Raw genomic sequence first — 16731 nt, forward strand, 5'->3', positions numbered from 1 at the left:
TACCCGCCACGCGTTGCTGGGGCCAACCTTCCTTTTCTCTCTTCCTTTCTTTTTCTCCTTCCTTCCCTTTTTGCTTTCCTTCTCTCCTTCCTTCCTTCTCTCCTTCCTTCTCTCCTTCCTTCTCTCCTTCCTTCCTTCCTTCCCTTTTTTCTTTCCTTCTCTCCTTCCTTCCTTCCTTCCTTCCTTTTTTTTCCTTCTCTCATTCCTTCCTTCTCTCCTTCCTTCTCTCCTTCCTTCCTTCCTTCCTTCCCTTTCCTTCCTTCCCTTTTTTTCCTTCTCTCCTTCCTTCCTTCCTTCCTTCTTTCCTTCTTTCCTTTCTTCTTTTCTTCCTTCCTTCCTTCCTCCCTTCCTTCCTCCCTTCCTTCCCTTCCTTCTCTCCTTCCTTCTCTCCTTCCTTCCTTCCTTCCTTCCTTCCTTCCTTCCTTCCTTCCTTCCCTTTTTTCTTTCCTTCTCTCCTTCCTTCCTTCCTTCCTTCCTTCCTTCTTTCCTTTCTACTTTTCTTCCTTCCTTCCTTCCTCCCTTCCTTCCCTTCCTTCTCTCCTTCCTTCCTTCCTTCCTTCCTTCCCTTTCCTTCCTTCCCTTTTTTCTTTCCTTCTCTCCTTCCTTCCTTCCTTCCTTCCTTCCTTCCTTCCTTCCTTCCTTCTTTCCTTTCTTCTGTTCTTCCTTCCTTCCTTCCTCCCTTCCTTCCTCCATTCCTTTCCTTCCTTCTCTCCTTCCTTCCTTCCTTCCTTCCTTCCTTCCTTCCTTCCTTCCCTTTCCTTCCCTTTTTTTCTTTCCTTCTCTCCTTCCTTCCTTCCTTCCTTCCTTCCTTCCTTCCTTCCTTCCTTCCATCCTCCCTCCCTCCCTTCCTTCCTTCCCTTTCCTTCCTTTCCTTTTTTCCTTCCTTCCTTCCCTTTCCTTCCTTTCCTTTTTCTTTCCTTCTCTCCTTCCTTCCTTCCTTCCTTCCTTCCTTCCTTCCCTTCCCTTCCTTCCCTTTTTTTCTTTCCTTCTCTCCTTCCTTCCTTCCTTCCTTCCTTCCCCTCCCTCCCTCCCTCCCTCCCTCCCTCCCTTCCTTCCCTCTCTTTCCATTCTTCCTTTTCTTCCTCTTCCCTTCCTTCCCCCTTTTCTTTCCTTTCCTCTTTCTCCCCTTTCTCCCTTCTCTACCTATTCTTGGTCTGCAACTCCCAGCAGTCCTCCTGATCAATCCATCTATCTACTTATCTGTCTCTATCTAATCTATCTATCTGGAGGATTGCTGGGAGTTGCAGTCCAGGAATAGGAAATGGGAAATGTGCAGGGATTGGGATCTTCTCAGAGAAATCCAAGGAGAATAACGCTTGCAGCTTGGAAACGGTGCATTTAGATCCTCCTCCTCTCCTAAAAGGCCTGGTCTAGGGGATGCTGGGGGCTGTAGTCCGGAAGAGAGTGTGGAAGAGAGTGTGTTGTTTGCGACCTAAGCAACGTGCAATCATTGCATTTTTTACAGCACCCCAAAGGAGATTAATCAGAGAATGCAAGCTGTTTATGGTGATTGTGTTGCTGTGAGTAAGTTTAAAGATATTGAGGTGACACCTTCTGCTGTCAAGAATTCAATGACTGCACGTTGCTTAAGTGACATTGACATCTGGAACTGTAGAGGAGCGTCTACTGAACAAGCCAGTACCTCCGCATTCCAGTACTGCCATCTGTTGAGGAGTTACGAAGGTGGAGGCATTACTTTTCATTCAACCCTTGTATATCTGTGAAATAATGTCCAGGGTGGGAGAAAGAACTCTTATCTTTTGGAGGTAGGTGTGAATATTTCAATTGGCCACCTTGATTACCATTTGATGGCCTTGCAGTTTTCAGGGTCTGGATTCTTAATGCCTGCAGGAATCCTTTGTTGAGAGGTGATTAGCTGTCCCTGATTGTTTCTTGTCTGGAGTTCCCCTGTGAAGTCCGCAAGCATGTGGACAATTTCAACAGAAAGGAAGAAACCATGAAAATGAACGAACTCTGTCTCCCAGTATTAAAAAACTCTAAAATTATAACAATAAATAAAGAACAACACTCAAACGCAGGGGAACTCCAGACAAGAAACCATCAGGGACAGCTAATCACCTCCCAACAAAAGATTCCTCCAGGCATTAAGAAGCCAGACCCTGAAATCCTTCCAATGAAGGAGATTCCATCTGAACATGAGGAAGAACTTCCTGACTGTGAGAGCCGTTCAGCAGTGGAACTCTCTGCCCCGGAGTGTGGTGGAGGCTCCTTCTTTGGAAGCTTTTAAACAGGGGCTGGATGGCCATCTGTCGGAGGTGATTTGAATGCAATATTCCTGCTTCTTAGCAGAATGGGGTTGGACTGGATGGCCCAAGAGGTCTCTTCCAACTCTTTGATTCTATGATTCTATGATTTTCCCAGGCAGGAAGCAGCCAGGCTTTGAAGCTGCAAGGCCATTCAACACTAATCAAGGTGGCCAATGGCAACATTCACACTTGCCTCAAGCAGACAAGAGTTCTGTCTCCCACCTTGGACATCATTTCACAGATATATAAACCTCCCTTGTCTAGTTTCCAACAGAACTCACAACCTCTGAGGATGGAGGCAATAGTTATGGGCAAAACGTCAGGAGAGGATGCTTCTAGCCCGAAAAACCTACAACAACTCAACTCTTCCAGGACTCAATTCCCCTACTTTGAAGGGGATTCCTCTCCCTTCCTGTTTCTTAAGTCGTGTGTTTCTTTGTTTGCACACAAAGCCCCCTCCATGCGCTCCGCCCCGGCAGATGTCGGAAAGCCCATCGCTTCCAACCTGCCGGGATTGTGTGCCGTAATGCCTCCGGATCCCTTTTGTCAAGCTCTCAAAGGATGTACCAGAAAGAAAGGGCCAACGCGTGGGGCAGGAAGGGGGTCTTCAGGGGAAGAAGCCCATCTGTTTCTGGCTGTGGAGATGCAAAGAGGGGCCGCCGTGCAGAATTAGCGCCGCTTGGCACCCACTCAATGCTATGGAGTCCTGGGAGTTGTAGCATTCACCTCCCAGGATTGCAAAGCAATGAGCCATGGTAGTTAAAAGTGGCGTTGAACTGCATTCCTTAAGCAGAGGCTTTCAAGCTGGATGGCCATCTGTTGGGAGGACTTTGATTGTGCCGTCCTGCCTGGTGGAAAGAAGAGGGTTGGACTGGATGGCCCTCGGGAGTCCCCTTCCGACTTTAGGATTCCATGATTGAGTACATTTCTAATTATGTAAACCCAAATTCCTTAAGCAGAGGCTTTCAAGCTGGATGGCCATCTATTGGGAGGGCTTTGATTGTAGCGGAAAGAAGAGGGTCGGACTGGATGACCCTCGGGAGTCCCCTTCCAACTTTAGGATTCCATGATTGAGTACATTTCTAATTATGTAAACCCAAATTCCTTAAGCAGAGGCTTTCAAGCTGGATGGCCATCTATTGGGAGGGCTTTGATTGTAGCGGAAAGAAGAGGGTCAGACTGGATGACCCTCGGGAGTCCCCTTCCAACTTTAGGATTCCATGATTTAGGACATTTCTAATTATGCAAACCCAAATTCCTTAAACAGAGGCTTTCAAGCTGAACGGCTATCTGTTGGGAGGGCTTTGATTGTGCCGTCCTGCCTGGTGGAAAGAAGAGGGTTGGACTGGATGACCCTTGGGAGTCCCCTTCCGACTCCAAGATTCGATGACTGAGTACATTTCTAATTAGTTAATATGCAAACCGAAATTCCCAAAGCCCTGTCGCACAAGTGAGCACTAGTACTATCCACTCCGAATGGTGCAAATCAGCGCACTAGTGATTTCCAAGCACAACGCAAACACCACACCGAATGCACCATGTTTCCCCAACAAGTGAATATTAGTACTATCCACTCCTGATGGTGCAAATTGTCACACTAGTGATTTCCAAGCACAATACAAACACCACACCGAATGCACCATGTTTTCCCAACAAGTGAATATTATTATTATTATTATTAACTTTATTTGTACCCCGCTAGCATCTCCCGAAGGACTCGATGCGGCTTACACGGGCCGAAGCCACAAAACACAATACAATAGAAAACATAACACAGCAATAAACAAAGCAAATCAAACAATTAAGCAAAATAACCACAATGACAATACATCAAGACACTATTAAAACTGGTTCGGCCAGCGCAATGGGGTACAGGGTTAAAAGTGCTGAAATGGTAGGAGGAACGTAGGATTAAAAGTGTGGTGTGCAGCAACATTAGTTGTGCTAAAGTGCATCTAGGACTTGGGATGGGGATTCCTAATCTGCGAAGGCACATCGGAACAACCAAGTTTTTAGGTTCCTTCTGAAAACTACCAGAGTAGGGGCCTGACGAAGCTCTTTTGGGAGGGCATTCCAAAGTCGGGGGGCCACCACAGAGAAGGCCCTGTCCCGCGTCCCCACCAAGCGCGCTTGCGACGTAGGTGGGATCACGAGCAGGGCCTCCCCAGATGACCGGAGCGAACGTGTGGGTTCGTAGATGGAGATGCGGCCACGCAGGTAGGGTGGTCCCAAACCGTTCAGGGCTTTGTAGGTGAGCACCTGCACCTTGAATTGGGCTCGGAAAATAAATGGCAGCCAGTGGAGCTCCTTGAACAAGAGGGTTGACCTCTCTTGATAATGAGCTCCAGTTAGCATCCTGGCCGCTGCCCGCTGGACCAATTGTAGTTTCCGAGCCGTCTTCAAGGGCAGCCCCACGTAGAGCGCATTGCAGTAATCCATTCTAGAGGTGACCAAGGCGTGGACCACCCCGGCCAGATCCGCCTTCACAAGGTACGGTCGCAGCTGGCGCACAAGTCTCAGTTGTGCAAAGGCCCTCCCGGATACCGCCGACACCTGAGCCTCAAGTGTAAGCGAAGAATCCAAGAGGACACCCAAACTGCGGACCTGTGGCTTCAGGGGGAGTGTAACCCCGTCCAACACAGGTTGCCACCCTATACCCCGATCCGGTTTACGATCGACCAGGAGGACCTCTGTCTTGTCGGGATTGATCTTCAGCTTGTTCTTCCTCATCCAGATCGACACAGCGGCCAGGCACTCGTCCAGCACCCGAGAAGCCTCCTTGGAATTAGGTGGAAAGGAGTAGTAGAGTTTTGTGTCATCCGCATAGAGATGGCACCCAACTCCAAAACTCCGGATGACCTCTCCCAGCGGTTTCATGTAGATGTTGAAGAGCATGGGCGACAAGATAGATCCTTGCGGGACCCCACAGGTCAAAGGCCAGGGGTCCGAGCAGGCGTCTCCCAGCTTCACCAACTGGGTGCGTCCCTCCAGGAAGGACCGGAGCCACGACAGAACCGTGCCCCCAAGGCCCATCCCAGAGAGACGACCCAGAAGGATACCATGATCGATGGTATCGAAAGCCGCTGAGATGTCCAGGAGAACCAACAGGGTCACACTCCCCCTGTCCAGCTCTCTGCGGAGGTCATCCACCAAGGCGACCAAGGCTGTCTCGGTGCCATGACCAGGCCTGAAACCAGACTGTGCCTGATCTAGGTAGTTGGTATCGTCTAGGAAGCCCTGGAGCTGCGAGGCGACCACCCGCTCCAGCACCTTACCCAGAAAAGGGAGGTTGGAGACTGGTCTGTAGTTATTCAGCACCGTGGAGTCAAGGGAAGCTTTTTTGAGGAGTGGACGAACCACTGCCTGTTTCAAACCAGATGGAAAAATCCCTTGCTCCAACGATGCATTGATAATCAATACAAACCAGTCAACCAACCCCTCCCTGGCTGATTTAATGAGCCAAGATGGGCATGGGTCTAGAGGTGAGGTGGTCGCCCTCACAGCCCCAAGAACCTCCTCTACGGTTTCAGGAAGAACAAGCCTAAAAGAATCCCACAAAATTGGACAAGCAGGTACCTCCGTCACCTCTTCAGGCACTGCGATGGAATTGGAGTCGAGCTCGAGGCGTATCTGGGCGACTTTATCTGCAAAATGGTGTGCGAAATCGCGACACCGAGCTGCGGGGTCGTCAGGGACCTCCTCCACCGCAGGTGGGTGGAGGAGTTCTCCCACGACCCGAAACAGCTCCGATGATCTATTTGCTGCAGATGCTATACGAGCGGTCGTGAATGACTTCCTGGCCACCCGTATGGCCACGGAGTATGCCTTAAGAGAGACTCTAGCCCGTGTTCGATCAGATACATCTCGAGATTTCCTCCATTTGCGCTCTAGCCCCCTTCTCGTATGCTTCATCACAGCCAGCTCCTCGGTGAACCAAGGGGATGGCCTGTCACGACGCAACGAGATGGGGCGTTCGGGAGCGATCGTATCTAACACCCTGGCCATCTCCCCGTTATAGAGAGTTACCAAGGCGTCGATAGAATCGCCAGGCTCCAAGGCAGGAAGAACCCTAAGATTCCTCAGGAATCCATCCGGATCCATCAGTCTCCTAGGGCGGACCATCTTAATTTGTCCTCCACCCCTGCGGAGGTTTAGGGTCGCAGTAAGTCTAAATGTGATCAGATGATGGTCAGACCATGACACTGGAAGGATGTTTTGATCTTCCACTCTGATCAATTCGTCGTCCGCCACAAAGACAAGGTCGAGAGTGTGCCCAGCTTGATGCGTGGGGCCAGATATTATCTGTGACAGTCCTATGGCCGTCATGGTGGCCATAAAGTCCTGAGCTGCGCCAGATAAAGTGGTCTCGGCGTGGATGTTAAAGTCTCCCAGCACCACCAGGCGCTGGGAGACCAAGGCCGAATTAGAGACCACTTCCGCTAACTCAGACAGGGAAGCTGCCGGATCTCGGGGTGGGCGATACACCAGCAGGAACCCCACACTGTCACGGCTCCCCACCTTCAAGTGGACGCACTCAAACCCAGAAACTTGCGGGACAACGCATCTGGTCACGGCGATGGATTGCCGGAAGACCACTGCGACCCCTCCTCCCCGCCCCCCTTGTCTGGCCTGTTGATGCACTCCAAAACCTGGAGGACACAGCTGGGAAAGGTTTACACCCCCCACCTCGTCCAACCAGGTCTCGGTAATGCATGCCAGATCCGCCCTCTCATCCAGGATCAAGTCCTGGATGGCCGCGGTCTTACCATTAACTAGTGCTATCCACTCCCAATGGTGCAAATTGGCACACTAGTGATTTCCAAGCACAACACAAACACCACACCGAATGCACCATGTTTCCCCAACAAGTGAATACTAGTACTATCCACTCCTGATGGTGCAAATTGGCGCACTAGTGATTTCCAAGCACAACACAAACACCACACCGAATACACCATGTTTCCCCAACTAGTGAATACTAGTACTATCCACTCCCGACGGTGCAAATTGGTGCACTAGTGATTTCCAAGCATAACACAAACACCACACCGAATGCACCATGTTTCCTCACTCCTGATTAGGGTGCATTTACATTGCAGAATTGATGCAGTTTCATCCCATGTTAACTCTTGTGGCTAAATAAGAATCCTGGGAGTTTGAGTTCTGCAAGGCCTTTAGCCCTCTCTGCCAAAGAGGGCTGAACTACCACTCTCAGGACAACCACAACCACAACAATAACACCACTCCGGAAGTTTTGCAGTCACGGAAATAGGATGGTCAGGTCTTGCAGGGAGGCGCCTTTCCCCCCTTAATCCCGGCTCAGACACCTGCGGAGGGTGTTGTGGGGCCAGTGGGTCAAGTGGAGCGCCCTCCCCCTGCGCATAATCCCACCCCAGATGGGGCGCACCCATTCATCCCAGTGGGTTTATAGCAGAGACAGCTGGAGGCTGAAAGGCACCCGCATGCCTTGACACCGTGGCTAACGTTGGGATTAATACGCCCGACGGCATTTGTTTTGGTCAGAGAGAGGGAAAACAAGCCTGCGCTCCGGAAGACAGAAAAGTATGGTCACAGAAGCAGGAAAAGTCCAAGGACACAATTGCACCATCCCACTATTGCGCTATAGTTGCGTTGCGCTTAACACTCTGTAACACAGTTTTCGTTCCTGGGTTCTAAATGTCATTTCCTAACATGGAAAATGGAGACCCCGGTGGCGCAATGGGTTAAACCTCTGTGCCAGCCGGACTGAAGACCGACAGGTCAGATGAGCACAAATGAGCTCCCTCTGTCAGCTCCAGCTCCCCATGCAAAGGGGACATTAGAGAAGCCTCCTGAAAGGTTGGTAAAACATCAAAAACATCCAGGCAACGTCTCCTGGGCAACATCCTAGCAGTTTCTCAAGTTGCTTCGGACCCGGGGAGAGCGCGGATGAGCTCCCTCTGTCAGCTCCAGCTCCCCATGCAACATGGACATGAGAGAAGCCTCCTGCAAGGATGGCAAAACGTCAAAAACATCCAGGCAACGTCTCCTGGACAATGTCCTGGCAGGCAGCCAATTCTCTCACACCAGAAGCGACTTGCAGTTTCTCAAGTTGCTTCGGACCCGGGGAGAGCCCGGATGAGCTCCCTCTGTCAGCTCCAGCTCCCCATGCAAAGGGGACATGGGAGAAGCCTCCTGCAAGGATGGTAAAACATCAAAAACATCCAGGCAACGTCTCCTGGGCAACATCCTTGCAGACAGCCAATTATCTCACACCAGAAGCAACTTGTATTTCTCAAGTCGCTCCTGACGCACACACAAACAAAAACATGGAAAATGTTTACCAAACCGCAAAAACTCTATTGCTGTCTTGGTGGAAAACCCAGCCTCCGTGGTTGATGATGATGATGATGATGATGATGATTATTATTATTATTATTTGAAACACAACAAGATGCACACATAATTTGCCGATATATCACACAGTCCTAGACACTTGGGAAGTGTCCGACGCGTGATCCAATACAACAGCCAGCAAAGTGTCTGTTGGCTGTTGTATTGGATCACGCGTCGGACACTTCCCAAGTGTCCAGGACTGTGTGATGTATCGGCAAATGATGCGTGCAGATCCCAGTAAGGTGGCCTTCTGCAGCTGGCAGATGCTAATCTTGTCAGCGCCGATTGTGTTTAAGTGCAGGCCAAGGTCTTTAGGCGCTGCACCCAGTGTGCCGATCACCACTGGGACTCCCTTGACTGGTTTGTGCCACAGTATTTGCAGTTCAATCTTTAAATCCTCTTATTATTATTATTATTATTATTATTATTATTATTATTATTAACACAACAAGATGAGTCCACAGCAAACAAGGTCACTCTGCTGGCTGTTAGATCACATGTCGGACACTTCCCAAGTGTCTAGGACTGTGTGATGTATCAGGAAAGGATTATGCCATCCCACTATTACGCCATAGTTGCACGTTTGCTATCACACCTCTTTCCAATTTTAAAACGAAAGGGAAAGATTACGCCATCCCGCTATAGCGCTACAGTCGTGTTATCATGCATAACAGATGGGTCAAACACTTCTGATGTTGTGCATGTCTCCAGGAGTGCAAGTACACACAAATGCTATATATATATATAGAGAGAGAGAGAGAGAGAGCCATCCTGCTACTGTGCATTGGCCATGTTGTTGTGGTGCATCATGCTATCCTGCTATTGTGGCAGGAACGAGGGATGGGAGAATTATGGAGACGCAAAACCTTCGGAAAGGGTTGTCGTAAATCAGTGCCAGCTTGTAAGACTGTAGGTTTTTGTAGCAAATAATCACTCACAAGTCAGTATGGAAATGAATATAATTTGCTTGTTTCTCCACAGCAAAGGAAGACACTACTGCCTTTTACCCACCACCACTTCCTTTTATACCCTCTTCCAAGTTCCAACCCAAAGTCTCCAGAGCCCTCTGCTGGCTTCACAATGTCAAAATGTCAGAGAAAGAAAACTGCGGCAGCCAGGATGATCCAGCCAGGATGTCATGCAGGAAATTTATGATGTCTCCACGATGTCAGAAATTGACTCCTGACACAGCTTCAAGGTGGCATCATCCTCTGCCAGGCTTTTCTTACATGGTTAATGAATTCATTTTAGCGACAAGGCCCTACCTTCTGGAATATTCCACCAAGACGCCGACTAGTTCTCCGATCCGGTTGTCGTTGGCCGGCTGCATTTTGTGGAGGCAGACCACCAGGCCGTCGTGGTTTTGCGTGTGGAAGACCACCAGCTGGTCCAGGCCGCTGGTCACGCTCAGACCGGTCACCTGGGCAAGGAAAGAGGGAAGGAGGGGGCCACATGTTGCACTCTAAAGCCAAGACACCTTTTCACCCAGCCCCACACCAGAGTCCAGTAGTGCTATCGACAAAAGTGTAGGGGAAAAGGGCCTTTCCCAAAATCCAGAGCAGTGATTCAAACATGAATCCATAAGCATTGAAACAAACTCTTTAAGGAATAAAGGCATGAACCAGAACAGGAGACCTGAACCATGAACTTGAGAGCCAAGGCAGGAAAGCCATCCTTATGGCAACGTTGTCTCCTCTGAGAGCCGTAAAGGCAACACCACTTGATTTAAGCCTGACCAAACAGCCATGAGATCATGCCGAACGCACCTGGGCTTCAAGGATTCACGGATTCTCTCAGAACGTTGAATTAGTCTATTTTTCACTTAGTCTATTTTTCACTCCCTCCGTTCTCAAACCTAATCTGGCTTCTCGGGAAAACTCCCCATCGGCTGAAGGCTGTTTCACAAGGGAATGGAAACCATCGCTTACTATTGCCTGGGAACGAGCACAGGAATCCCAAACGTCGGCCTCCTCGACCTGCAATTCTCTCTGATCACTAGCAGGCTCCTCACTTTGAAACCCACCAATCTCTTTATCCTCTGAACCAGGGGTTCTCAACCTTCCTCATGCTGCGACCCCTTAATACAATTCCTCATGTTGTGGTGACCCCCAACCATAAAATTATTTTCCTTCGTACTTCATAACTGTCATTTTGCTACTGTTACCAATCATAATGTAAATATCTGATATGCAGAATGTATTTTCATTCACTGGACCAAATACCTGATACGCCCACATTTGAATACTGGTGGGATTTGTAGTTCACCTGCAATCAAAGAGCATTCGGAACTCCACCAACGATGGAATTGCACCAAACTTGGCACACAGAACTCCCATGACCAACAGAAAATACTGGAAGGGTTTGGTGGGCATTGACCTTGAGTTTTGGAGTTGTAGTTCGCCTACATCCAGAGAGCACTGTGGACTCAAAGAATGATGGATCTGGACGAAACTTGGCACGAATACTCAATATGCCCAAATGTGAACACTGGTGGAGTTTGGGGAAAATAATCCTTGACATTTTGGGAGGTGTAGTTGCTGGGATTTGTAGTTCACCTACAATCTGAACCCTACCAATGACAGAATTGGGCCAAACTTCCCACACAGAACCCCCATGACCAACAGAAATTAGTGTGTTTTCCTGTTGGTCTTTAGTGACCCCTCTGACACTCTCTCATGACCCCTCCAGGGGTCCCGACCCCCAGGTTGAGCACCACTGCTCTGAACCATCAGAAAAATCCGACGCCACTTGGTGAGCCACAACACCGCAGCAGTCACAGGAAAGCCAAAGGGCCACAGCAAGTACCCACCTTGCCAAACAGGGACCCCAAAGGCGCTGTACTATAATTCCCATCATGCTTGAAGAATGGCAGCTCATCAGACCAGAAGAGAAGGGACACCCCAAGGGTCATAGCTATCATGACACCGATACCTGCCATTATAGCAGACCTGGGCAAACTTGGGCCCTCCAGGTGTTTGGACTTGCACTCTCAGAAGTCCCAAAACCCACTCCGTAGCCCATCGTCCCTTGAGGTTGAACTCACCATGCTGAGAGGGATGGACCGCATGACTTTGTACTGCTTCTTGGGGTCCATCTTGTAGAGGTGCTGCTCCGTGAGGAGGAGGGCGCGGTCCGAGCCCTTGTTGCAGCGGTTGATCTGCAGAGGGTTGGGAGAGAAGGACAGAGATGGAAGGGGCTCCCAGAGGCCATCCAGACCCACCCCAATGGGCGCGGCACAAAGCCCTGCACTGACCTTTCGGACGTGGCATGAGAACAGCACCGAGCGGAAGCGGGTCTTGTCCTGCAGGGTCGCGACTCTTTTGGTGAACTGGGCGGCCATTGCGGGGTTTTCGTTCTCCTGGAGAAGCAAACGGGGAGGAAAAGGAAGGATGGTCGGCAAAGTCCTGCCTTCGGGGTCATTTATTCAAGTCCTCCTCTCCTGCCTCTGATCCGGAGAGCTTTCTAAATACGAGTAATTCCAGTCCTAAACCATTGCTAGGAGGTGTAGCCTTAAAGCAATGTGCCCGAAATCTCTCATCCCATCGTCAAACTATAAATCCCAAGATTTTGTGGCAATTGAAGTGGCACCCAATGGCTATAACTGACCACTGCTAGGGAGAGGAGGTAGTTGCCCATCTGAAGCCTTGACCATTATATATATACACACACACACAAACACAACACTACACATATATTCTATACAAATAGTAAAATAGGATTCCCAATGTATTGTCCTCCAACTACAACTCCCATCATCCCATAACCAGCTATTTTGGGTTTCCAGCATCTGGACCTCCAACTACAACTACCATCATCCCACAACCAGCTATTTGGAATTCCCAGTGTGTTGGCCTCCAAGTACAGCTCTCATCATCCCATAACCAGCTACTTTGGGTTCCCAGTGTCTTGGCCTCCAACTACAACTCCCATCATCCCATAACCAGCTATTTTGGGTTCCCAGCGTCTTGGCCTCCAACTACAACTCCCATCATCCCATAACCAGCTATTTTGGGTTCCCAGCATCTTGGCCTCCAACTACAACTCACATCATTCCACAACCAGCTATTTCAGATTCCAAATGTCTTGGCCTCCAACTACAACTGCCATCACCCAATAACCAGCTATTTTGGATTCCCGATGTCTTGGCCTCCAACTACAACTCTCATCATTCCATAACCAGCTATTTCGCATTCCTAGCGTCATGGCCCCCAACTACAACTTCCATAATCCCATAACCAGCTATTTTGGGTTTCCAGTGTCTTGGCCTCCAACTACAACTACCATAATCCCATAACCAGCTATTTTGGATTCCCAATGTCTTTGCCTAGAAGTCCCATCATCCCACAACCAGCTATTTGGGATTCCCAGTGTCTTGGCCTCCAACTACAACTCCCATCATCCCACAACCAGCTATTTTGGGTTTCCAGCATCTTGGCCTCCAACTACAACTTCCATCATTCCATAACCAGCTATTTTGGGTTCCCAGCATCTTGGCCTATAACTACAACTACCATAATCCCATAACCAGCTATTTTGGGTTCCCAATGTCTTTTCCGACAACTCCCATCATCCCACAACCAGCTATTTGGGATTCCCAGTGTCTTGGCCTCCAACTACAACTCCCATCACCCCAAGACCAGCTATTTTGGGTTTCCAGCATCTTGGCCTCCAACTACAACTTCCATCATCCCATAACCAGCTATTTTGGATTCCCAATGTCTTTGCCTACAACTCCCATCATCCCACAACCAGCAATTTGGGATGCCCGGTGTCTTGGCCTCTTACTACAACTCCCATCATTCCATAATGAGCTATTTGGGATTCCTAGTGTCTTGGCATATTGCTACAACCCCCTTAAATCTATAGCCATCTCTTCCCCGCTCTTTGCTTCGAGATTGTGCCTCCCTGGAACTACAACTCCCATCATCCCCACTGTGGGAAATGTTTGAATTGTGAGCCCCTCAATGGAAACCTCGGACTGCTTTTGGCATGGGATTTTTGTCACTGCCGAAAAGGAGGTTTTGCACAGAAGGCGAGCGCAGAAGCGGGGTTCCTGCATGCGTGTCTGGCGTGCCGTCCCCATGGCAACACTGCATTATAAAAAAATATCCCAGTTGTATGATGCCCTCCACGCCTCCACGCAGCCTCCATGGAGAAAGGCTGGCGCATGGTTTTCAAGGGCTCTCTGTGGGATTTATAGCCTCCTCGTCCCTGAAGCGCGTGCCGCAAGTGATGATAATGCACCTACCGCCCTCCCTGAAGTGCGGGCCACAGCCCACTCAGGAAACCATAATAATAGTAATAATAATACTTCCCACATCCCTTCCCACATCACACAATCCTAGACAGTTGTGAAGGGTCCGACGTGTGATCAAGTGCAAAAGCCAGCATTGTGATCTTGTTTGCTGTGTACTCATCTCATTGTGTATCAAATAATAATAATAATAATAATAATAATAATAATAATGGGAGGAAATCCCCAAAGACCATCATAAAACACAGTATTTTTTGTTGGTCATGGGGGTTCCCGATTCTGTGTGGCAACTTTGGCCCAATTCTATCATTGGTGGGGTTCGGATTGCCCTGTAATTGTAGGTGAACTATAAATCCCAGCAACTACAACTCCCAAATGTCAAGGTCTATTTTCCCCCAAACTCCACCAGTGTTTACATTTGGGCACATTGAGTATTTGTGCCAAGTTTGGTCCAGATATATCATTGAGTCCACAGCGCTCTCTGGATGTAGGTGAACTACAACTCCCAAACTCAAGGACGATGCCCACCAAACCCTTGCAGTATTTTCTGTTGATCATGGAAGTTCTGTATGCCAAGTTTGGTCCAATTTTATCGTTGGTGGAGTTCAGAATGCTCTTTGATTGTAGATGAACTATAAATCCCAGCAACTACAACTACCAAATGTCAAGGTATATCTTCCCCATACTCCACCAGTGTTAACATTTGGGCCTATTGAGTATTTGTGCCAAGTGTGGTCCAGGTCCATCATTGTTTGAGTCCACAGCACTCTCTGGATGTAGGAAACTACAGCTCCCAAACTCAAGGTCGATGCCCACCAAACCCTTCCAGTATTTTCTGCTGATCATGGAAGTTCTGTGTGCCAAGTTTGGTCCAATTTTATCATTGGTGGAGGTAAGAATGCTCTTTGATTGTAAGTGAACTATAAATCCCAGCAACTACAACTCCCAAATGACAAAATCAACCCCCCCCCCCCCAACCCCACCAGTATTCCAATTTGGGCCTATGGGGTATTTGTGCCAAATTTGGTCCAGTGAATGAAAATACATCCTGCAGATCAGAAATGTACATGACGATTCATAACAGGAGGAAAATTACAGTTGTGAAGTAGCAACGTTATCGTTGGGGGTCACCACAACATGAGGAACTGTATGAAAGGGAAACACTGTTCTAAGTCCTCCATGCGATTCTGCAGTTTCACATACATCAGGCTTGCAAATGTGGGAGCTAGAGCTGCTTAGGCTTGGCAAGGGAGGTGGATAATGGGTTTTGCAGTCCCCAAAATTAAAAGGCATTCCCCTGTTGCAATGGCTCATAGAAAGATATAAAATGTAAACAATGTTCTTTGCTGCCACCCGCTGGTCGAATCTGCTTACTGCACCCACTTGGAATAAATGCAGTTTGACCTCACTTGAACTCCAAAGGCTCCATGCTGTGCAATCATTAAAAAAAAAATAAGCTGTTCTCTTAGCTTTGCTGGTTGGGAATGATGGGACCTGAAGTCAGGTTGGGTAGGACACACACACACACACACACACACACACACACACACATACATATATATATATATATATCCAAGATTGCAATGGAAGATTGCAATGCAGTAACTTTGCTGGAGAATGAAGATGCATTTACATAGTGGAATTGATGTGGTTTGATAACAGTTCCCAGGATTCCATAGCACTGAGTCATAGCAGCTACAGTGGAATTGAACTGCATTAACTCTGCAATATGGATGCACTCATGATGCACTCATGATAGCCAACAGGAAAGGAAAGGGGCGAACATTCATATCCTTCCAAATTTGCAAGGAAAATGAAAGACTGTTGGTACTGAGGAGAAAATGAGTGCAAAACAAGCAAAGGAGGAGGAAGAAGAGGCATCAGCAAAACCAGGCTCTAAAAACAGCCCTGGCAGTTACTATGGAAACTAGAACTCCCTAGCAACCCTAAAAAACGGCTCAAGGCAAAGGTAAGGAGAGAGCAAAAGCCTCAGCTCCCTCCAAGGGTGCATCTCCTACATTGTGGAATTAATTCACTTTAATCCCACTTTAACTATCTTGCCTCAATACAATGGGATCCTGGGAGTTGTAGTCTGGGGAGGAACAAGCACTTTTTGGACAGAGAAAGCAAAAAGACCTTAGAAGATGATGGAATCGAGGATGCAGAAGGGCCCCTGAAAGGCCACCCAGTCTTTTGCCATGAAGGAAGACACAACCAAAGTCCTCCTAGATTCCCAGGCCATCTATATTCTGCCAGAGTTGAAAGGGGTCCCCAAAGGTCATCCAATCTGACCCTCTTCTGCCATGGAGAAAGGTACAAAACTTCCAGATCCACTGCCCAGAATTTTTATAATCTACCACGGTTGAAAGGGGTTCCCAAAGGTCAGCCAGTCTGACCCCCTTCTTCCATGGAGGACAAAACAACCAGATCCCTCCCAACAGATGACCATCCAGACTCTGTTTAAAAGGCTCCATATCCACTGGACTCCCAAGCGGTTTATATTCTACTTGAGTTGAAAGGGGCCCCAAAAGGCCACATAGTCCAACCCTCTTCTACCAGGCAAAAAAGGCACAACCAAAGCCCTCCCGACAGATGGCCATCCAGATTATGTTTTAAATTTTCTGTATCCACTGGACTCCCAAGCGGTTTATACTATACCCAAGTTGAAAAGGGTCCCAAAAGGACATATAACCCAACCCTCTTCTAACAAGCAAAAAGGCACAACCAAAGCCCTCCCGACAGATGGCCACCCAGACTCTGCTTAAAACCCTCTGGATCCACTGGGTTCCTAAGCAGTTTATATTCTACCTGAGTTTGAATGGTCCCCCAAAGGCC

General features: G+C 48.6%; 1 protein-coding gene across 1 annotated transcript in view; it reads right to left on the reverse strand.

The window, feature by feature from the left end:
• MYO1G (myosin IG) overlaps positions 1 to 16731 on the reverse strand; it is a 55672-nt gene that overhangs the window by 5630 nt on the left and 33311 nt on the right. Inside the window, exons 19-21 of the mRNA XM_067470428.1 lie at positions 11896 to 12000; positions 11686 to 11799; positions 9908 to 10062 (exon numbers count right to left, since the gene is read on the reverse strand). Coding sequence (XP_067326529.1) covers positions 9908 to 10062; positions 11686 to 11799; positions 11896 to 12000 — 374 coding nt within the window. The remainder of the gene's footprint in view (positions 1 to 9907; positions 10063 to 11685; positions 11800 to 11895; positions 12001 to 16731) is intronic.

The sequence above is a fragment of the Anolis sagrei genome, chromosome 6 (assembly GCF_037176765.1).
Source record: "Anolis sagrei isolate rAnoSag1 chromosome 6, rAnoSag1.mat, whole genome shotgun sequence".
NCBI classification, from domain to species: Eukaryota; Metazoa; Chordata; class Lepidosauria; order Squamata; family Dactyloidae; genus Anolis; species Anolis sagrei.